This window comes from Salvelinus alpinus, chromosome 28 (genome assembly GCF_045679555.1).
Source record: "Salvelinus alpinus chromosome 28, SLU_Salpinus.1, whole genome shotgun sequence".
In the NCBI taxonomy this organism is placed as follows: domain Eukaryota; kingdom Metazoa; phylum Chordata; class Actinopteri; order Salmoniformes; family Salmonidae; genus Salvelinus; species Salvelinus alpinus.
In genome coordinates, this window is record NC_092113.1 from 31513209 (window position 1) to 31537337 (window position 24129).

A 24129-nucleotide genomic window follows, 5' to 3' on the forward strand; every position below is an offset into this window, starting at 1 on the left:
AAAGATATCCCAAGCAAGCCTCAAGGCGGCGTAAAGCTAAGTGTGCAAATCAAGTGAACGAAGGGTTGTGCAGAATATGAAATGTTTCAATAGAAATTCGGCCACTGTAAATGGGAGAAATTCAAGTTTTAAGATGCGTCAAATGAATAAGCAGTAAGGCTGTGGTTGCAGCTAAGTTTTAGTACAATTTGGTTGATTATTTGTAGCTTACTTATTTCCCATCCAAGTCGTTGTCTATTGGTCCCAGTAAGGGGAATACTTACTGTATTTTAGCAGTGCTACTATTTAGCAATTACTACGCTATTACGCCATCTTTTTAATATTTCGACATTTTACTTTCACCATACGTTGTTGGTGGTGCACAATTGGTTGACGCGTTAAATAGAAGATTGGGGCCTATTTTAAATGCACTAGATTAGAGTATGTGACTGTAGATAGACCATATGCACGCCCAACCCCGAAGTGGCAAGTGATCTGGCATCACTCCTTGCAGCAGCGTAAGGATTGGGTTGTATTTTTGGAACAGTGTGTGTGGATCTGGTCGCCTTGTTAGGTCTGCTAAAACATTTCCAATAGCACCAACTGTTTGGTGATAGCAGCGCCAGTGAGGGGAGGCAGGGACAGGGAAAGGGGCTTTTCTATGGCCACCTTGGAAAGCCATGCAAGATCCCTGGCTCAACCAGAAAAAAGAAGACATCCAAAAACAGTTCAACTAAATAATCGCATATTAGTTTTACCTCTGGGGGGAAAACAACCGTAACAAATCTTACTCAGTCAGCACAGAGCCTTTATGAAGTTCATGACTCTGAAATCGAACAGCGATCAACAGAAGAAGAGTACTGAAATAATCAAAGGGAATAAGAGATAATTAAGTAGACTAAAATGCGCGCCTGAAACAAATTGATTTGAAGTGTCTATAGAGTGCAAGGCTACATGGAAAATACCCCCAAAATATTCAAGAACAATACAAAGAACATATATTCTAAACACAGTGTCAAGGATCTCTTAAATCGTTTTATATGACAGGTGAAGGCGGACCCATTCTGACAGAAGATATTTTATCTTGACCAAGATTTTCAAAAAGTCATTGATTTGACTCCGCCTTTAAAACTCTTTTTTTTTGTCTGCAGTCACAGAAGGGAAGGTATGAGTGGAGGTCGTTTTGAATTTGATGATGGTGGAGCTTATTGTGGTGGTTGGGAAGGTGGCAAAGCCCATGGGCATGGGATCTGCACCGGACCTAAAGGACAGGGCGAGTTCTCCGGCTCCTGGAATTACGGGTTTGAGGTGGTTGGAGTCTACACCTGGCCAAGCGGAAACGCCTATGAAGGCTTCTGGTCGCAAGGGAAGCGCCATGGTCTAGGAGTTGAGACTAAAGGACATTGGGTTTACAAGGGAGAATGGACTCATGGCTTCAAGGGGAGATATGGCTTGAGGCTGAGTGTTGGTAGTGGGGCGAAGTATGAAGGAACGTGGAATAACGGATTGCAAGATGGATATGGCACAGAGACCTATGCTGATGGTGGTATGTTTTTTATTCCTTTATTTATATGTTGTCCTGAATCTGGTGGAGTACTTCCTACACACATCATGTACTTCCTAGACACATCATGTACTTCCTAGACACAACATGGGAATGTTGCATTTGTAATATGTAATAACTGTGTAATAACAATAGCACATCTATTAGCCTCATTGACATTTGTCATACCTGACATTTAACATTTGAAGAAGGTAAAGGGTAGTGGTAGTTAATTACGTAGGACAGGTATGCAATTTTGGTTTATGCTGATATATCCAGGTGCAGCTGAGAATATAAGAGCAGGAATATGAGTGATTATCAACAAAGCACAGTGTGCTATACACTACAGTACAATACTAATGTTCCATTTGGGTGTTTTATGAGAGAATGAGTGACTCAAGCTTGCAGCAGTGAACCAAGAAGAGGAACCCAAGTGTTGCTGCAGATGGTCTATTGGGATCTTGCCCATTCCTAAGGGCCTCTTGCCAAACGATAGTGGCAGCGGATGGCACATTAGCAGTGTGTGTCCATACAAAAGTGTGTGCTATGTTGTGGGTAGTTAAGCTGTGTTTTTATGTGGAAGTTATTGTTTCAATTGCTGTCACACAAACGAACACCCCTTCAAACACACACACAAGAAGTCATGGGCCTAGAGTAAAAGTGCTGATCTAGAATCAGGTCCCCCACTGTCTATGTAATTGTATTCATTATGAGCTAAAAGGAAAAACTGCACTCCTAATCTGAGACATTTAATGGGCCCCAAAGAACCGGTGAGAGTAAATGAAAGGAACAGAAGGAGAAACACTGATTGCTCTACTGTTGAATGAACTAATAGTCAGAGGAGTTGGCAAACACACATACAGTAGAGATCTAGGACCAAGCTATATTGTCCTCATACTGGCACTACACTTGAACCTGCTGAGAGATCACACCAATGATATTGGTGGCATTGCTGTCTGTTTCAAGCCCCTGATGCCCTCAGTAGCTGACTCATCAGTTTTGGGCCCTTTTGATTGGATGATTGAGAGGTTCTGACACCATGTGTCAGGAAGCAATAATAGCCCAGCAGACGGCCTAGCTATAGCTACAGCCGATGGCATCCAGACACATGTCTGATTTTGCATGAGAGACCCATGATTAGTTTGAGTCACATTAATAACTTTAGTTGAACTACAGACTTTCCAACTACCCTGAACAAAAATATAAACACAACATGCAACAATTTCAAAGATTTTACTGAGATACAGTTCATATAAGGAAATCAGTCAATTGAAATAAATTCATGAGGCCCTAATCTATGGATTTGTTGGTCGCAGATATCTTAAAAAAAAAAAAAGGTACGTGTGTGGATCAGACAACCAGTCAGTATCTGATGTGACCACCTCATGCAGCGCAACACATCTCCTTCGCATAGAGTTGATCAGTCTGTTGATTGTGGCCTGTGGAATGTTGTCCCACTCCTCTTCAACGGCTGTGCAAAGTTACTGGATATTGGCGGGAACTGGAACAGGATGTCGTACATGTTGATCCAGAGCATCCCAAAATGCTCAATGTGTGACATTTCTGGTGAGTATGCAGGCCATGGAAGAACTGGGACATTTCCAGCTTCCAGGAATTGTGTACAGATCCTTGTGACATGGGGCCATGCATTATCATGATAAAACATGAGGTGATGGCGGCAGATGAATGGCACGACAATGGGCCTCAGAATCTTGTCACGGTATCTCTGTGCATTTAAATTGCTATAGATAAAATGCAGTTGTGGTTGTTGTCTGTAGCTTATGCCTGCCCATACTATAACCCCACCACTACCATGGGGCAGTCTGTTCACAACATTGACATCAGCAAGCCGCTCGCCCACACAACGCCATACACGTGGTCTGCCGTTGTGAGGCCACTTGGACATACTGCCAAATTCTCTAAAACGATATTGGAGGCGGTTTATGGTAGAAATTAACATTAAATTATCTGGCAACAGCTCTGGTGGGCATTCCTGCTGTCAGCATGCCAATTGCATGCTCCCTCAAAACTTGAGACATCTGTGGCATTGTGTTGTGTGACAAAACTGCACATTTTAGAGTGTGCTTTTATTGTCCCCAGCACAAGGTGCTGTGTAATGATCATGCTGTTTAATCAGCTTCTTGATATGCCACATCTGTCAGGTGGGTGAATTATCTTGTCAAAAGAGAAATGCTCATTAACAGGGATGTAAACAAATGCGTGCACAAAATTTGAAGAAAGAAAAATGTGTGCATATGGAACATTTCTGGGATCTTTTATTTCAGCTCATGAAACACTTTACATGTGTTTATATTTTAGTTCAGTGTATGATACCTACTGTGTCAAACCGTATAGGCTGACTATGCCAATGCACTTCACAGTGCAGGAAAAAGTTCTGGTTACTTTATTTTACTTTCAAAACAAAACCACTCGTCTTGTCTCACTGTTGAAGTGCTTGCAATTATATAAGGGTGATCATTTGGTGTGAGTTAAACAGCTAGCCCAAACATTTTCAATCAAATCAGAGGACGGCAAAGCTTAATATTTTATTGGCTATTTCTCCAGATGTTAACATATCTATCAATTCCCTCTCTTGTCTTTCCAGGCACATTTCAGGGCCAATTTACTGGCGGCATGCGACACGGGTACGGAGTACGTCAGAGCGTGCCTTACGGCATGGCGGCGGTGGTTCGCTCCCCTCTCCGCACTTCCCTCACATCCCTCCGCAGTGAGCAAAGTAATGGCACTCTGCTCCAGCAGGACGTCCCCGTCATCATTGCCACCAACGCCGCCGGCCAGGAGGCCCGAGTCACCACACCCACCCAGCTGGGACCCTCCCGGGGTGGCTTCGCCCTCACGCTCCAGGTGGACCCAGACGCCGTCAAGCCCAAGAAGAAGGGCCTGTTCCGAAGGGGGTCTCTCCTGGGGAAACTGAAGAAGTCTGACTCCCGTACTTCCTTATCCAGCGTGAGGAGTAAGCTAAGCTTCCTGGGAGCGAGGAGCGAGTCAGCGTTGAGTTCAGCAGCCAGCGATGTGGCCAGTGATGCCAACTCCACCATCAGTCTGGGAGATGAGAGCCTAGCCGGGGCAGAGGATTTCCCCCCTGTGGAGGCCGACATCGATGCCACCACCACAGAGGTATACATGGGGGAGTGGAAGAACGACAAGCGTTCAGGCTATGGAATAAGCGAACGTTCCAGTGGGCTAAAGTATGAAGGCGAATGGCTGGACAACCAGCGACACGGCTATGGATGCACCACCTTTGCGGAAGGAGGGAAGGAGGAAGGAAAGTATATGAACAACATGCTGGTGAAGGCCATGAAGAAGAGGGTTATCCAACTGAAGGGCAGCAAGATCAGGCAGAAAGTGGAGCGCAGTGTGGAGGGAGCTCAGCGGGCGGCGGCCATCGCCAAACAGAAAGCAGAGATCGCTGCCTCCAGGTATGGAAAAGACCATGCATATTCATTACTGGGATAGACTAGGTGATCATGATCAGACACATTTTCAGTAACACTTCAGTAGCACCAAAATAACACTCACACTCATTCAACCCATTGTATTATAAATATTTATTGTCTATGTATAATCACTTTCCTTCTTAAAAAAGAATACTTTTAAAATCCTTCAAGTACACCACATTTCTTCTCTATAACAACTCACACTATGCCTTTCCTCCCACTATTCCTTTTAGCAATTCACCAAGAAATGCACCCACAAGAGCAAGGCTCTGCTTCAATGTCAATGTTCAGTGTTTTAGACACTGATGCCTACCTCTGCATAACAGTACATGGACAGGAGGGCTACTGTATGGCACTGAATGGTAAAAATAGGTTGATGATGGCAAATAAAGACGCCATTGAGTTAGATCAGGTTCAGCAGTTGCAGGTGTTGTTCCTGTGATTTCTCTGGCTGTGGTCACAATAGGAGTCATAGAAGACAGAGAGAAAAAAGTTACTTCTTCTGTGTGGAGTCATTATATACAGCTTGTAACAGACTGAAGAGAAAAGGACGATGTCTGTGTGCCACCCTGTCTCATCTAGTCTTATTTGAAAGTCTTCTGCAGCTATTTTTTCTGCTTCTCTTGTGTGCTATACAGAGGGCAACCATTGTAGTAGAAGGTTGTTCCTTGACAAATTGGCACCACTGTTCGTTGACAGCACAGTGCCTCAAACCACGAAGGCCATTCTCTTCCTGCAGTGTATGGGGCAAAGTCAGCCATGTCACACAGAAATCAATGTCAAGTTCGACAGCGCAAGCAATGCCATGGTTTCAGTTTATTGTGAAGCCCCCTTGGCAAGGTAAGGGGGATCTCAGGGAACCAAACATACTTTTTAGATAAAGGCCCACGTCACCATTACACCAAAGTCTGATTGATTATGTGACATCCCTCTTACCTCTGTCATTTGTGTGTGATGTTAGGCATTGTGGCAGGAAATCATTATCTGCAGTGCACTTCAATTTATATTGATACAGTACACTTTTGAGAGAGGGTGTTGGTTGAGACTCCCCTATTTTCTTAAACTGATAGGGAAGGAAATCTCTGAGACGTCTCTTTACAATTAAGTTTTGATATCAGAATATGATTTTGTTCTTTGTTTACTGTAGGCCGGCTAGACCTTATTTGTCCATACATGCTTAGGCTACCAACACAGAGAAACCCAGTCGCTGACTTTCAAGATGACAGAAGTTTATTTCGTGCCTCACCATAGAAGGCAGCAGCTTTTAGATCTACTGTAAGCCACAGCAGCACCTGAAATAAGCCCTGTGTTTACAACAGTAGGTTTACATCCCAAATGTCACCCTATTGCCTTTATAGTGCACTACTTTTCACCAGGGCCCATAGGGCTCTGGTCAAAATTAGTGCACTTACATTGGGAATAGGTTGCCATTTGAGACACATACTCAGGCTGATGAACTGCAGATCCTGTGCTGACTCCTAGACAGATGGAAATCTAAATATTTTACCACAGAGACAAGCAGTATTACAAGAATTATGGGCCAAACGTGTTTTGTATTGTTTTAAGGCTCAGCTACATTATCTTCTAGACAGGCCTAGTCCCGAAGACTCCATGAATAGACATCTGAAACAACCAGAAGCCTTTTGAGGACTTACTGTGGAAACCGACACTTAGTGGATTAAGGACACCACAGTGGTTATAACCTGTCTGGTCTCTTGACTTTTTCATCAATGGATGAGGTCAAATCTGATTGTCCCATACATCCAGCTCATTTTAGTGGTACCCAGAATCTCCAACAGCCAGTAATGCAATAGTGATGAAAAAATGTATAATTCTACTTAATCATATTGCTACTCTGGAAACAGTCATGAGAAGATTGTCACTTGTATTCTAGAAATAGAACCGGGAAGTGATTGAATCACCCGTATATCCAGAGGAGTTTTCCATTGAAGCATTCTGCTCTGTTGTTGTGGGGTGGAGAACAGGGCAGGGCAGCTAGCCAGGATGGTATCCTTTTGCATGACGTGAACCATGTCCCTGACAGCAGAGCAGCAGTGCTCCCTGTCCACTGCACAGGCAACAGCCAAGGTGCCAGAGGCCAAACAACCAGCAGCCATTGTGATTAAGTCAGGGGTTTATAAATACAACCTATTTATTCAGCCTAGTCTCATAGTATAGACGTATCATAGTAAATGTAAATCCGGGACAGTCAAATTACTAAGATATGTTACGTTTGGTATGGTTACATAAGACAGCAGTTTACTTAAGGCAAAAATGAGTGTGGTTGGTCGGAGTGGATGGGTGGGCGTATAATGCGAACGGCTAGCAACCCAAAGGTTGGGTGTTCGAATCTCATCACAGACAACTTTTGTATTTTAGCTCATTTGCAACTTTTGAACTACTTACTACTTCTTAGCTACTTTACAACTACTTAGCATGTTAGCTAACCCTAATCCTAACCTTAACCCTTTCAGCTAACCCTTCCCCTAACCTTAACCCTTTAACCTAACTCCTAACATTAACCCTAACCTTAACCCTAAGCCCTAGCCTAGCTAATGTTAGCCAGCAAGCTAATGTTAGCATTAGCCATCTAGCTAATGTTAGTCACAACAAATTGGAATTCGTAACATATCATACGTTTTGCAAATTTGTAACAAATTGTACGTTTGCAAATTCGTAACATATTGTGCAAATTGCAATTCGTAACATATTGTACAAATTGAAATTTCAGAACATATCATACGAAATGGATGATGGACATTCACAAATTAATACATACCATACGAAATGTAACATATCATACTAAATGGAGTGTCTGGAATTTACGTACAGATTTATAAGAAATGCTTTGAGACGTGGTTGGTTTATTGAGACACTCAGCCGCCCGCAGGTTAGGTTAGTTAATGCTCCCTCTCTGCCCCCATGCCTCCCTGCCCTGACTTTTAGTTAATATTTTGAGTTGTCCCTGGTATTGTGTGTGCGCACGTGTGTGTGTCTGATGTGGGCTGAGTCTCTTCAGAGTATCTGAAGGTAGAAGAGGCCACGGCTGTCTGGGACTGTCTGGGTGTAAATGACGCACAGAGAAAGAAAGGCCTAGTGTCAGTACTCAGTACAAATTGGAGCCCTGACTGGCTGGCTAAATAAGGGCAGGCACACACTGTTGCTGTATCACAATCACAAGGGAATGCAGGCAACAGCTGATTGCTGTTGCTCTCCCGTCTTCCTTCATCTTTCCTGCCCAGTCACAGTCAGCCACAGCCAAAGGATGTTTTCTCTGCTAAATAGTCTACGCTCTGTCTGACACGGTAGACTAGTAACGTCACATCATAGTTTACTGTAGAAGTAGTACATCTGTAAAACAGCTCATCAATGAATTAAACAACCAAGTCTTGCTTACTTGAATGACTACAGGCTTGCTTCTTAAGACCTAAAAATGTACTATGTTTATGGTGTTAGTATCCTCAACTAAACCTGAAGACAACTTTGTGGTCTGTTGGAACAGTTTGCTAACCAGTCCCCATGCAGTGACAAGGCTTTCAAATAGGTTTTAGAACTTACTGACTGGTATCTAGCAGACAAGAAACCAGACCTGGGTTTAAATAGTATTTGACATAATTTCAAGTACTGTAGCTGGGCTTAAATGAGCTTGCCTGGCGCAATACAAACCTCACCTATCTGACATTGCAGGCAGGCTAAAGCAATCAATAAAAGTATTTTAACAATTTCAAATAGTGTTTAAACCCAGGTCTGCAAGCAACACATCATGGACACTACAGCAGTTAGTAGCCTGGCGGACAGGCAACACATCATGGACACTAGAGCAGTCAGTAGCCGAGCAACACATCATGGATACTAGAGCAGTCAGTAGCCGAGCAACACATCATGGATACTAGAGCAGTCAGTAGCCGAGCAACACATCATGGATACTAGAGCAGTCAGTAGCCGAGCAACACATCATGGATACTAGAGCAGTCAGTAGCCAAGCAACACATCATGGATACTAGAGCAGTCAGTAGCCTAGCAACACATCATGGATACTAGGGCAGTCAGTAGCCTAGCGGACAGGCGACACTTCATGGATACTAGGGCAGTCAGTAGCCTAGCAACACATCATGTATACTAGAGCAGTCAGTAGCCTAGCAACACATCATGTGTACTAGAGCAGTCAGTAGCCTAGCAACACATCATGGATACTAGAGCAGTCAGTAGCCTAGCAACACATCATGGATACGAGAGCAGTCAGTAGCCAAGCAACACATCATGGATACGAGAGCAGTCAGTAGCCTAGCGGACAGGCGACACGTCATGGATGCTAGGACAGTCAGTAGCCTAGCAACACATCATGTATACTAGAGCAGTCAGCAGCCTAGCGGACAGGCGACACATCATGGAAATTAGAGCAGTCAGTAGCCTAGCAACACATGGATACTAGGGCAGTCAGTAGCCTAGCGGACAGGCGACACATCATGGATGCTAGGACAGTCAGTAGCCTAGCAACACATCATGTATACTAGAGCAGTCAGCAGCCTAGCGGACAGGCGACACATCATGTAAATTAGAGCAGTCAGTAGCCTAGCAACACATCATGGATACTAGGTCAGTCAGTAGCCTAGCGGACAGGCGACACATCATGGATGCTAGGACAATCAGTAGCCTAGCAACACATCATGTATACTAGAGCAGTCAGTAGCCTAGCGAACAGGCGACACATCATGGATACTAGGACAGTCAGTAGCCTAGCAACATATCATGGATACTAGGGCAGTCAGTAGCCTAGCAACACATCATGGATACTAGGACAGTCAGTAGCCTAGCCGACAGGCGACAGATCATGGATACTAGGACAGTCAATAGCCTAGCAACACATCATGGATTCTAGAGCAGTCAGTAGCCTAGCGGACAGGCAACACATCATGGATACTAGGGCAGTCAGTAGCCTAGCAACACCTCATGGATACTAGAGCAGTGGAGGTAAGAGTTTGGCATGTACATTCCCACTGTTGAATCAACATTGTTTCTATGTCATTTAATCCAAATAATTCACCGTGATGATATTGAATCAAGTGGGAAACTGATTGTTTTTGTAAAAAAATCATCAACGTAAGGGCATTTCGTATTTTTTTCACTTTTAAACTTCATCTAATGACATGGTGACATTTCCCACATGTGCCCAGTGGGTTTTGCCTCAATGCAGCCAATCATATGATTAGTAAATATGAGTGTTTGGGATAACACTGTCTATTCTAACCGTTGTACTGTATGTACACTCCCTCAAAACCCATTTAGAGTACATTGAATGTCTATTGTCAGAATTAATGTGATGCTGAAAACTGTAAAGTAATGAGACAAACTTTTACCTGACTACATTGTCAGCAGTTCTCATGTTTACATTGTTTCAAATCAGAAGAGGTAATGAAAGTCTAATGTTGGTGTCCTTTCACCCAGAACAACAAACAGATACTGTATCACTTGACTGCTCAGTCAACTAGCACATCCATACTGCTAGTAGTACTATAAAACCCTCCCACTGGCATAAGTTCAGGACCTCACTCATCTGCAGAGCTCCAGTGACAGGCACAATGACAGAGTATCTGTGACTGTCGTGTGAAGTCTGAGCTGTAGCATGACGAAAAGCAGACTGACCTAAATGTAATGTCCAGGGATAGTCATGGCTAATGAAGGCTTTTTAAGGAAAATTACATTAGCTATTATTTTTCAAATGAATGTCAAGCTAGCTTTATGTGAATGTTTAAAAATATATACTGAACAAAAATGTAAACGCAACATGTGAAGTGTTGGTCCCATGTTTCATTAGCTGAAATAAAAGATACCTGAAATTTTCCATACACACAAAAAGCTTATTTCTCTCAAATGTTGTGCACAAATTTGTTTACATCCCTGTTAGTGATCTCCTTTCCCAAAATAATCCATCCACCTGACAGGTGTGGCATACCAAGAAGCTGATTAAACAGCACGATCATTACACAGGCACACCTTGTGCTGGGGGAAATTAAAGGCCACACTAAAATGTGCAGTTTTGCCACAGATGTCACAGATGTATCACAATGCCACAGATGTATCAAGTTTTGAGGGAGTGTGCAATTGGCATGCTGACTACAGGAATGTCCAACAGAGCTTTTGCCAGGGAACAGGCCTCACAATCGCAGACCACACCAGCCCAGGACCTCCACATCCGGCTTCTTCACCTGCAGGATCGTCTGAGGATGGGGGGGAGGTGCTGAGGAATATTTCTGTCTATGACAAGTTTGTGACGACCGACTCAGTGTCTTGCTTTCACTGGCCTCTTGCCCTCAGAATAGTGCATAGGTATTTAGGTTGCAGCTTCACAGACTTTGTTCAACAAACTTTTTGAAGTGAACCAATGAGTAGAGGACCACTATGTGTGGTAAAACTGCCTTGGTTCAGGAGCAGTGAGCACTGATAATTCTGTAGCCTGGGCCCAGATCTGTTTGTGCTGTCTTGCCAACTCCTATGGTCATTGTCGTGCAATAGGAGCTGGCTATACAGCACAAACAGATCTGTGACCAGGCTACGTAAAACCACCAGTGCAGGCTGGTCCCAGAACTGTTTGTGCTGTCTTTCTTGCCAATTCCTATGGTTATTACCGAACCATAGGAGTTGGCTAAATAGCACAAACAGATCTGGAACAAGGCTACCATCAGTAGTTCAGAAGCAATATACTAGCATTGGTGGCCCTCTCCTCGTCGGTTCACTTCACACAAACAGATCTGGGATCAGGGCCTACACTGATGGTTTACTTTACAAGCTATCTAAGAGGACTGTGAGGAGTACTGCAGGTAGTCAAGAAGCACCATCTGTCATGACACTACTCCCACAGAAAGGCACAGCAATGCCTGGCAACCCAACAGAACGGCCATTTTAGGAACCTCTAAACACTACACACCAGGTCGTGTTTGTTATGTATTCCTTGAAGGAGCCTGTCGTATCTGTCAACTGTTTACATTTTAGGTATATACTGTATGTTCATTGAAGTCCCACTACACTCACTATACTGTTATAACGCTACACTGCTATAACTGCCATTCTAGTCTAGAAGAATTGAATTTGTTTAAGTATTCATTTTGAGTTTTAGTGTTCAAGAGTTTGTTTTATATTAAGATACGTCATATCCTAGTTCATAAACTTGTACACTGCAGATGGGCTTGTCAGCTGTTCAACCGAACAAACTCTCTGCCTCTCTGTTTGCCGTTTTATCAAGACTTCAGCGTGTCTGAGACTACTGTATAAGAAACAGTGAAGAAGCCTTTAAAAGAGGGATTGTTGACTTAAGAGCAGACAGTTGTTGATCTACTGTACTATATAAAGACAGGGATTCTCAGCCTCCTCAACGTAACTATTCTGTTGGGGAAGTGCTTCCACATAATTAGGAATTAGAATACTAGAATTTTTGGACCATTCTGGAACTTTGAGGGTTTATGACATAGTCCCTCTAGTAATTTAATAGGATCTCTCAACCTGGTCTCATAGACTAGATGTAACATAGTAAAGTCAATCCAGGACACTCAAATTTGAATGTTGTGTTTGGTATGGTTAAGGGTGGTTGGTCGGCTTGGATGGGTGAGGGTATAGCGCAAATGTCTAACAACCCAAAGGTTGCGTGTTCGAATCTCATCACGGACAACTTTAGCATTTTAGCTACTTTGCAACTACTTACTACTTTTAAGCTACTTTGCAACTACTTACCATGTTAGCTAACCCTTCCCCTTTAACCTAACCCTAATATGAACTGTAACCTTCACTGTAACTTTAACCCCTAACCCTAACTCCTAGCCTTGCTAATGTTAGCCACCTAGCTAACATAAGCCATCTAGCCACCTAGCTATTAGCCACAAGAAATTGGAATTGTTTTGCAAATTCGTAACATATTGTACTAATTGCAATTCGTAACATATAATATAATACAAGTTGTAATTTGTATTAAACATTTCATATGAAATGGATGATGGACAGCCACCAATTAATACATACCAAATGAAAAGTGAAATATCAGACTAATTGTAATGTCCTGGATTTACATTTACTATGTTACATCTACCCCTGAGTCCAGGTTGGATCTCTATGGTGCTGCCTACCCCTCAAAGTCTTCAAGTGGATGGATCTATTTAAAGTCCCAGTGTAACGTTACAGTATGTCAAGTATTCACGGAGTCATCACAATCAGTAAGCCTGGGGTAGATATCAGTAGCATTGAACCCCGAACACACTCACTCCTTCACTAGGGTTTATAATAACATACTCACTCCTTCACTAGGGTTTATAATAACACACTCACTCCTTCACGAGTGGTTTATAATAACCCTGTGAGGTAACCAGAGAAAAATAGAAGAGAAAGTGTTGGGCAGGAGGAGGAGTCTCTGTAGATTATGTTTAAATACAGTATACATCTTGAAGTGCTGTCAAGGTCCAACATTTGATATACATTTATTTAATTCAATATTATGTAGCCATTATGCCACACAGACACATTGTGCAGACACAATATACTGTATATGCATTTTATTTATTTTTAAAGTAGTACACAGCAAATATGTCAACTTTTTTAATGGAGTACCAGCAGACTGGGAATGTTAATTTATTGCATTTGCCTCTTATACAGTATTCTAGTTAAGAAATAACTTAATTAATAAATTCACATGATAAACTAATACTTCTGTGAATATAACATACAGGATAACGTCCCCTGGCGGTATCTCGTTGTCTGGGTTGAGGTGTTAAAGAGTCATTTATTTCTGTTCCAGTTCTCCAACGGCAGAATAGGACACCCTCTCCAGCTAATACTAATAATAAACCATGCAACCAACTCAACTCCACACAACAGCCCTATAAAATATGTTTTTAAAGATGAAATATTGTAAACAATAATCTCTGTAGTATTTTGGTCCATCTGAGTCTGGTTTTGGATTGTTACAGTAACGTTGGTTCTTACAGCACAACCCCTGAGTTTTTGGTTCGTATCAGTATTCATCTCTTGGACTAAAGGGCTAGCTGGCTATAAGGCATGGGAACAGACTTAAGTGTTGGGAATGTTCTCTTTGCTTTTTATAGTCCAGCCAAAGTATCTTTGCAAATAAATAGGAGGGGAATGAGGTCTATGGGGTGCTTGGGTTTGCAATGGCAACAGTGATCACCTAAAACCTAGTGAAAGGGTAGCAGAATATCCCAATCATTTTCACAGACAATTGTCATGATCAATGATCAAAATCTGATTAACAATATTTCAGCTTTTAGGTCAGATCTGTTTATTTCAATATTTTAATATTTGATCACGATGACGTAAGTAGCTACAGATTTAGCCATTGTAATGTTTAACAGACAGGGTTCACTAAAGATGCACTTTTGTGGTCCTTTGCTCCGCTAGGAGCTATAACCTCTTGAGACCCAGCAATACATTTCTGTCCTGTCTAGGGGACATTTGTTTTTGGTCCATAACTCTAAAGCCACACATGCCACTGTGCACCTTTTAGAGAGGATATTCTGGTCTTTTCAAAGATATTTCATATGTGGGGTGTCACCGTGTGTAATTATTAATTTTGTGAGTAAAATTGTTTCTAATGGGTAAATATCTCAGGAATAGTTTGGTGAGTTTTTAGAGTAGTGTAATAATTTTTTCACATTAAATAAGAGCTTAATAAAAGCTTGTTAATACATGTCCTCTGTAGTGGAAATCAGGATGCTCTAACTATGTTTTATACCCACTGTCCCCATTTACTGTATTACTAAATGTTTCATAATTACCATCATCTGAGTCCTAATGGCCAATACAGTGCAAATACAATAAAAAGTAATTACAAATATTTGTTCAATGTATTTTTCTTTGTAACATGTTGTTTTTCACCCCAAACATTTATGTGATGTAAAAAAAAAAAGGTATATATACAGTGCATTCGGAAAGTATTCAGACCCCACATTTTGTTACGTTTACAGCCTTATTATAAAATGGATTTTATTTTTTAAATCTCATCAATCTACACACAATACCCCAGAATTACAAAGAAAAAAATGTTCTTTAGAAATTGTGCAAATGTATTACAAATAAAAAATGGAAATATCACATTTACAGAAGTATTCAGAACCTTAACTCAGTACTATGTTGATGTACTTTTGGCAGTGATTACAGGCTCGAGTTTTCTTGGGTATGACGCCACAAGCTTGGCACACCTGTATTTGGGGGAGTTTCTCCCATTCTTCTTTGCAGTTCCTCTCAAGCTCTGTCAAGTTGGATGGGGAGTATCACTGCACAGCTATTTTCAGGTCTCTCCAGAGATATTGATTGGGTTCAAGTCTGGGCTCTGGCTGGGCCAGTCAAGGACATTCAGAGACACTCCTGCATTGTCTTGGCTGTGTGCTTAGGGTCGTTGTCCTGTTGGAAGGTTAACCTTCGCCCCAGTCTGAGGTCCTGAGCGCTCTAGAGCAGGTTTTCATCAATGATCTCTCTGTACTTTGCTCCATTCATCTTTGCCTCGATCCTAACTAGTCTCCCCATCTCTGCTGCTGAAAAACATCCCCACAGCATGATGCTGCCACCACCATGCTTCACCGTAGGGATGGTGCCAGGTTTCCTCCACACGTGATGCTTGCCATTCAGGCCAAAGACTTCAATCTTGGTTTCATCAGACCAGAGAATCTTGTTTCTCATGGTCTAAGAGTGCTTTAGGTACCTTTTGGCAAACTCCAAGCTGAGGACTGGCTTCCATAAAGGCCTGATTGGTGGAGTGCTGCAGAGATGGGTGTCATTCTGGAAGGTTCTCCCATCTCCACAGAGGATCTCTGGAGCTCTGTCAGAGTGACCATTGGGTTCATGGTCACCTCCCTGACCAAGGCCTTTCTCCCCCGATTGCGCAGTTTGGCCAGGCGGCCAGGTCTAGGAAGAGTCTTGGTGGTTCCAAACTTCTTCCATTTAAGAATTATGGAGGCCACTGTGTTCTTGGGGACCTTCAATGTTTTGAAATGTTTCGGTACCCTTCCCCAGGTCTGTGACTTGACACAATCCTGTCTCGGAGCTCTACGGACAATTCCTTCGACCTCATGGTTGTTTTTTGCTTTGACATGCACTGTCAACTGTGGGACCTTATGTAGACAGGTGTGTGCCTTTCCAAATCATGTCCAAGCAATTTAATTTACAACAGGTGCACTCCAATCAAGTTGTAGAAACATCTTAAGGATGACCAGTGGAAACAGGGTACACCTGAGCTCATTCGAGTCTCATAGCAAAGGGTCTGAATACTTATGTAAATAAAGTATTTCTGTTTGTTTTTTGTAATACATTTGCAAAAATGTATGGGGTGTTCTATTGGGGCTCCCGAGTGGCGCAGTGGTCTAAGGCACAGCATCTCACTACAGACACCCTGGTTCGAATCCAGGCTGTATCACAACCGGCAATGATTGGGAGTCCCATAGGGCGGCGCACAATTGGCCCAGCGTCATCCGGGTTTGGCTGGTGTAGGCCGTCATTGTAAATACTAATTTGTTCTTAATTAACTGACAACAATTGTGTGTAGTTTGATGAGGGAAAACATTTATTTAATCCATTTTAGAATAAGTCTGTAGTGTAACAAAATATGGAAAAAATCTAGGGGTCTGAATACTTTCCGAATGCACTGTATATAGTATATCAGGAGTATAAGAAATAAGTCAAGTAAGTCATTATTAGGTTGGGTTTGTGGATATTGAGTAAATTAGGCTTTGTTTGTTTCCCTGCAGGACGACCCATGCCAAGGCCAAGTCAGATGCTGCCGATCAGGCTTCCCAGGCCTCCAACCAGGAGTCCAGCGTCGCCAGGGTGGTGGCCAGGGAACTGTCCCCTTCCTTTTATCAGCCAGGTATGTGAAGTGGACTTCTCAACTGTATGATCCAGGGCATGATACTGACAAGAGATACAGTACCCAAGAACCTGGATATCCAGGCTTTCTCACATACCTTCCAATAGCCAAGTGCTGTACAAGACTTGGAAGAACAGTAAAGCAATACTTTCAAGAACAGTATTGAAAAGTGAATTGAACGATATTACAATATTTTAAAAGCGAAGTAAAGTCCTGTTCAAGGTATCTAGCATCTTGCTGTACAGACCGATAGAAAGATCTGTCTTGCTGCTGTTTCTGTTCTTTGCTTGGCTGAGGTAGGCTCTCTGCAAGGGTAGTCGCCTTTGAAGGTCTAAAAAAAGAAGCGTCTTACTTGGGTAGAGGGATCATATCAGTTTCCTTACAGGTCTGTCAGTGGCCTAGGGCCACACAGTGTGCCCCTGCATTTCTTTCTCCTCTCAGTCACTCTCTACCCACACAGGACACCGTGGAGTGCTTAGCAGATCTAAAAAGACACTGATAACAAGTTGTCACTGACTGTTGAGTGCCTGCCTGAAATGTCTGTGTCTTATGGTACAAATGGGCATACCCCACTGTGAATTCCACCATCAACTATCACTCACACAAAGCTGACAGGGAGAAACATTGCTAGAGGATATAATATTTCCCAGATTCTACCTGCAAGAATTTTCCTGGATCTTCTTGAATGAAAAATTGGGAGCTAAACAACAGTATGTGATCGATCTTTTCTCACTCCATCTATTAGTCTTTTTGTCTGGGTCCGTGTTTGCTTGCCTGCACTTTAGGTCAGATAGTAAGTAGTTACATCAGAGCCTGTAAATAGAAGGCTCTTACAAGTCAGTATTTCAAATCCTACCATGCAGAATTATGTTATAGGTTGTACATCAAGAACCAGCTAGCAGTTCATATTTCATTAGGCCTATATTACAGACTCAACTTGTTTGGATTGGCATATTGCAATTCAGCTGTCCACTAAAGTACCATGTTTTTTTATCAGACTGTGAAAATGAGAACTATGAATAATCAATCTTTATGGGATCAGCAGTTGCTCTGTTTTCTCAGTTCAGCTGTAGTCACCCCACATGAGGTTTTCTAGCAAGACATTCCTTGGGTGACTGGAACTGGACTGTGTTACAAGCAGACAGAGTAGCTACAAATACAAATAGAGACCTTGGTGATACCCCTCAAATAGAGACCTTGTGATACCCCTCAAATAGAGACCTTGTGATACCCCTCAAATAGAGACCTTGGTGATACCCCTCAAATAGAGACCTTGTGATACCCCTCAAATAGAGACCTTGTGATACTCCTCAAATAGAGACCATGGTGATACCCCTCAAATAGAGACCTTGTGATACCCCTCAAATAGAGACCTTGTGATACCCCTCAAATAGAGACCTTGGTGATACCCCTCAAATAGAGACCTTGGTGATACCCCTCAAATAGAGACCTTGTGATACTCCTCAAATAGAGACCTTGTGATACCCCTCAAATAGAGACCTTGTGATACCCCTCAAATAGAGACCTTGGTGATACCCCTCAAATAGAGACCTTGTGATACTCCTCAAATAGAGACCTTGTGATACCCCTCAAATAGAGACCTTGTGATACGCCTCAAATAGAGACCTTGGTGATACCCCTCAAATAGAGACCTTGGTGATACCCCTCAAATAGAGACCTTGTGATACCCCTCAAATAGAGACCTTGGTGATACCCCTCAAATAGAGACCTTGGTGATACCCTTCAAATAGAGACCTTGGTGATACCCCTCAAATAGAGACCTTGGTGATACCCCTCAAATAGAGACCTTGTGATACCCCTCAAATAGAGACCTTGTGATACCCCTCAAATAGAGACCTTGGTGATACCCCTCAAATAGAGACCTTGGTGATACCCCTCAAATAGAGACCTTGTGATACCCTTCAAATAGAGACCTTGTGATACCCCTCAAATAGAGACCTTGTGATACGCCTCAAATAGAGACCTTGGTGATACCCCTCAAATAGAGACCTTGGTGATACCCCTCAAATAGAGACCTTGTGATACCCTTCAAATAGAGACCTTGGTGATACCCCTCAAATAGAGACCTTGTGATACCCCTCAAATAGAGACCTTGTGATACCCCTCAAATAGAGACCTTGGTGATACCCCTCAAATAGAGACCTTGTGATACCCCTCAAATAGAGACCTTGGTGATACCCCTCAAATAGAGACCTTGTGATACCTCTCAAATAGAGACCTTGTGATACCCTTCAAATAGAGGCCTTGTGATACCCCTCAAATAGAGACCTTGGTGATACCCCTCAAATAGAGACCTTGTGATACCCTTCAAATAGAGACCTTGTGATACCCCTCAAATAGAGACCTTGTGATACCCCTCAAATAGAGACCTTGGTGATACCCCTCAAATAGAGACCTTGGTGATACCCCTCAAATAGAGACCTTGGTGATACCCCTCAAATAGAGACCTTGGTGATACTACGGAAAATCCATCCTTCACTGTCTCCACTTAGCTAAACAAATTAGTCTGATCTTTATCTAGTCTGATCTAGTCTTACATATTGGCCAAACTGGCACAGCGCGTGCGCCATCGTGCGCATGTTGATTTTGTGTGTCCCCACCAGACGCTTTCATGGCACGAAGGTTAAAATACCAAAAACAACTGTGAACCAACTATATTGATTTGGGGAAAGGTCGAAACACACATGAAACATTCATGGATGTTTAGCTAGCTTGCTGTTGCTAGCTAATTTGTCCTGGGAGATTTGGTTTGTTATTTTACCTGAAATGTATATGGTCCTTTTTTTCTGGATCTTTGTAGAATTTTGACCCATTTTGAGTCCAAAAAAATGTTGTGCTCTCTACTCTGACAATCCACAGATAAAAGAGGAAACTTAGTTTGTTTTTCTTCAATTAATCTCTCCTCGTTTATCTTTCAATCACCCATGTGGGTTAGTATGCTCGTGAAAACCAATAAGTAGATGGAAGAGGCGGGACTTGCAGCTCATCAAGCGTCTCAAATAGAACCAAGTTCCATTTTCGCTCCTGGCTACGTAAACGCCCGTGAGCAGTTTTGATAATTTGATTGAATAACATGTATGTGTACATTTATCTTGCAACGCTCGCCGCTCACACAACGTGGCCAGTCTAGTCAGGGTGTTAGCTTGTTGTTGAGATTAGAGTCTCATCAACCTTAACATTTATTCATGTTGTTCCACAGGCCCAGAGTACATGAAAAAGAGAGCATTACAGGAGATCTCAGAGGCCAATGAGCACACAGACCCTATAATGCATGAGCAACTGTTAGCAGAGCAGCCACTGACACCTGCTGAAAGCCCAATGCTGCACGACAGGCCTGGCTCCACTCCAGCCTGCACACCCTCCCCCAGCCCGGCCATCACCCCTCCAGCATCCAGGCACTCCAAACAGGGCAGCATCAGCAAAGAGGACTCCCATCTGCTCGGCCCTGCTGGCTGGAACGGGGACAAAGGTGGTGGAAGTCGGGGGAGCAGCCGTCCCAACAGCAGAACCAACAGCCGACCCACCACCCCCTCGTCCAATGTGGCCACCACCACTTCCGCCCCTGCCACTGCTCCCCCTGAAGAGTGCCCCACTTCTGCCCCCATTAGCAGCCGGGGGAACTCCCGCGCCTCCAGCCGCCTGAGCAACAAGATAGAGCAGGGCTCCGACCTGGAGATCAAGCCCCTGGAGAAGACGATCTCTGATGCTAAAGTGTCCGACGCTACTCCCTTGGTAAGGACCAGTGTCACCTACTCAGAAGAAGAAGTCCCACCCCCTCATCCCGCCTCCAAAGAGTCTTCCAAAGCTGCCGTCACCCCCGAGCTTAATGAGGCAGAGCCCAAACAAAGAACAGAGTCGGTCAATGAACGACCAGTGTCCACTGTATCTGAGAGCAAACCAGGGTCCAGCGCTCAGTCTGTTAATAAAGTGTCACCCAAGCCATCGCCGTCACCCAAGCCATCGCCAAAACGAGAGGCCAGTCCGGCTTCCAAACCTGCCACACCTGCACCCAAACCAGCACCTAAGGTTGAACCCAAAGCGGAGGCCAAGCTGATGAAGAACATGGTAAAGAGCCCAGGTACAAGTGAAGTTACAGAGCTAGATGAATTTGAGCAGGTAAGGCAATTCAAGCAATTAATATCTCATGTAATGAACAGTTTTGAGAACAAATTCAGTCAAATGAAGACTCTTCTTACATGTTCTGTAGTACATTCTCCCATGACCTGAGTTCTAAAAGTAGACTCATAGCATACAGTAGGTCCTCTCTCTCCTCTAAGTGCAAATTTGTAACATGATGTTACTCTGGAGACTGTTTACTGCAATTGGTGCTGGTCCTTCAAACCAGACTAATCAGACTCCCTATCTCAGTAACCTCCCCTCCTCCTCTACTCCGTTATGTTAATAATTACCCCTCTAGTTATGTTTGTACATATTCTAAACAGCATTTATTTTTTGACTAACACAATCAAGACAATTCTCCCATTTCTGGTTGGGAGCGTACAAGTGAAATTATGAACAGATTACATGACAAACATTTTCCTCCAGCAACCAACAGCTACCATCAGTAGCTCTGAGTAGCTAAGAAAATTCCTATTTTGTCATCCAGATGACCAATTCCCATCAATGAAAATATGTAAATAAACATAGGTGACTGTTACATAGGTGTTTACAGAAGCAACAGTTGTTTGTTCGTAATTATTATGTAGATTTTAGATGCTGTGCAGACTAGGGGTTTGACTGGTATGTGAGCCCTAAGCAGTCTGCCCTATAAGGCATGTATTCTAGGGGAGGTTTTCCAATAGCCCTGTGTTGAAAGGGGCTTACTGCATATGAGAACCTACCAGTCGGCCACAGCTGATGTAGACAGATTGTGTTCCTTATAATGCAGCAGCTTCTCTCCCCGTCACCACATTTAAAAAATGTTCTTACTAGAGTCATTACAGAATTGCTACACAGGAATAGATGCAGCTTCATTGTAAAATGTTACCATAAGGATCATTGAGATTTTTGTTCATCCCATTCATATTGCTGATGTTTTATAGATCTATAGGAGTTTAAAAGTACTTTACCGGCATATTCATTGTTCTAACAACATCTGCTGCTATCTTGACTGCTACTATCTTGAACAGGTCTGTCTTGCAGAATTTATCACAACATGATAAACCTGTGTAAATAAAGGTTAAATAAAACATTAAATATATCTACTCTCTCTTTTGCAGGGTCCGAACACCATCATGATAACCATGGTGATTCTGCTCAACATTGGCCTGGCCATTCTCTTCGTACACATCTTGTCATGAAACTCTGTCGACCCAGGTAACTAACACAGCTCTCTGACTGTCCTGCCAGTTACAGATATACACTGAAGGCACCTGTTGCTTTTGTTTCAAGCAGTCAAAACACAATGGCGCTCAACTTCTTACCCTTGCAACATGTAAGGAAATGTCTGTTTGATCTGATTACACCAAAAGTTACTGTTTTGACTCTGAGGTACTTCAATGTGATAATGTTGATGAGACATATTAACTTGTCTTCAAATTTGTTTTGTCTGCTTGAACTTTTCGCCACAGGTCAACCGCTTGCATTGGTGTTGAGGTAAGATTGCCCACATTTTTAAGCAAGGATCATCCAGAACAAAGAGACTACCAAGAAATTCAAGCCTTATATGGAAGGAAACTGACAACAGCTTCTCCACACACAGCCTCTTGTGACTGTGTTGAGGCTCTTTGAGGCCAAACTGATTTTCAGTCTTGGAATATCTGGAGCCGAATTGAAGGACATATGAATCCATATGAATCGAGACTACAGGACATCAATGAATCTGAATGTCAGGAAGAGGGTCTGAATGGACACTGTGCTTGTAAAGGGGGGATCCACTGGTGAGTTTCAGTATCTACACTGGAGATGTTGTTGCATGTTATACACAAGTTAAGTCTACGCTATCAAACGGCTTAACACCGACAGATTAGAGTGGTTGTTGACTGGACAGGTGAGGTTGTGTTCACACAGTTAGCCCAATTCTGATATTTTTTCCTCTAATTGGTCTTTTGACCAATCAAATCAGATCTTTTCACATCAGATCTTTTTTTTTTTTTTTTTTAGATGATCTGATTGGTCAAGAGACCAATTAGTGAAAAAAATATCAGAATTGGGCTGTCTGCCTAAACGCAGCCTAAGTGTCATTAAATAATTAGTTATGTAATTAGATATTCATTTAACTGATGTCTTGCCTATAGAAATGTAATCTCTTGGAAAATCTCAAATAAACTGAATATCCATCACTAATTCTTTCCTTGAAATTTAGTTTGATAGATCAGCGTTTCCCAAACTTGGTCCTCGGGACACCAAGGGGTGCACGTTTTGGTTTTTGCCCTAGCACTACACAGCTGTTTCAAATAATCAACTAATCATCATTTGAATCAGCTGTATAGTGTTAGGGCATAAAACCGAAACTTGCACCCCTTGGTGTCCCGAGGACCGAGTTTGGGAAACGCTGAGATAGATGAAGACAGTAAAGATTAGCTGTTTGGGAGGGGGGGGTAATACTCAGTGTTCCAATTTGTTTAGAAAAAATATATATTATGCCAACATTAGATTATCTGTTTTCTTTTTTTGCCATATTCTCAACTTTCTTCAGTAGACATCAGTAAAGACATCTCACAGTCTCTTTGACGCAGTCTCTTTGACATCACAGGGCTCTTGTAAGACATGAAATACAGAATATTGATTCGGCAATGCCTGAGAATCAGTGATTCTTTTAACCACAATGGCAACACAACCCACCACAGCAGTGCAATGTCATGTACGGTTATGTTTTCACATCAATTATTCGCTTTCCAAGGCAAATGTTTGAGTGTGTCACACTGCACTTGTGTTTAAAACAATATCTGTAACGGGAGTGGTACTGCACTAATAAAAGGCGTTGTATAATTCAGTAAGAGGTTTTCAAATGACACAGAATAGAGGATACATTTTAGGACTTTAACCAGTGTGTGTGGTATTGAATTTCTGGTGTAATGTCTACTGTATGTAAACTGTTTTCTGTTTGTCTGATCAAAAGTAAGGTAAAGCACCCTATTTTATGGTTTGATTTCAATAAAAGCATGACTAAATGAAGTCACAGTGACAAATGTGGGTGGGTGGGGGGTCAATTCTGTCAAAACAATTGGGGAACATTTTGTGAAGATTTTGAGAGGGTAATTATTTGAACAAATGGGTTTGCTTTGTTAGAATGTAATTGTGAGCAGTTGTTTAGGGATTTTGTTGGT

The 24129-nt window shown here is 42.6% G+C and overlaps 1 protein-coding gene across 1 annotated transcript; it reads left to right on the forward strand.

The window, feature by feature from the left end:
• The first annotated feature begins 1015 nt into the window (after positions 1-1015).
• Positions 1016-23142, forward strand: LOC139557675 (junctophilin-2-like). Its single transcript, XM_071372764.1, has 6 exons — positions 1016-1525; positions 4128-4962; positions 16722-16840; positions 20061-20977; positions 22081-22177; positions 22432-23142. The coding sequence occupies exons 1-5, from the start codon at positions 1147-1149 to the stop codon at positions 22159-22161; spliced, it is 2331 nt and encodes a 776-aa protein (XP_071228865.1). The 5' UTR covers positions 1016-1146; the 3' UTR covers positions 22162-22177; positions 22432-23142.
• The last annotated feature ends 987 nt before the right edge of the window (positions 23143-24129 follow it).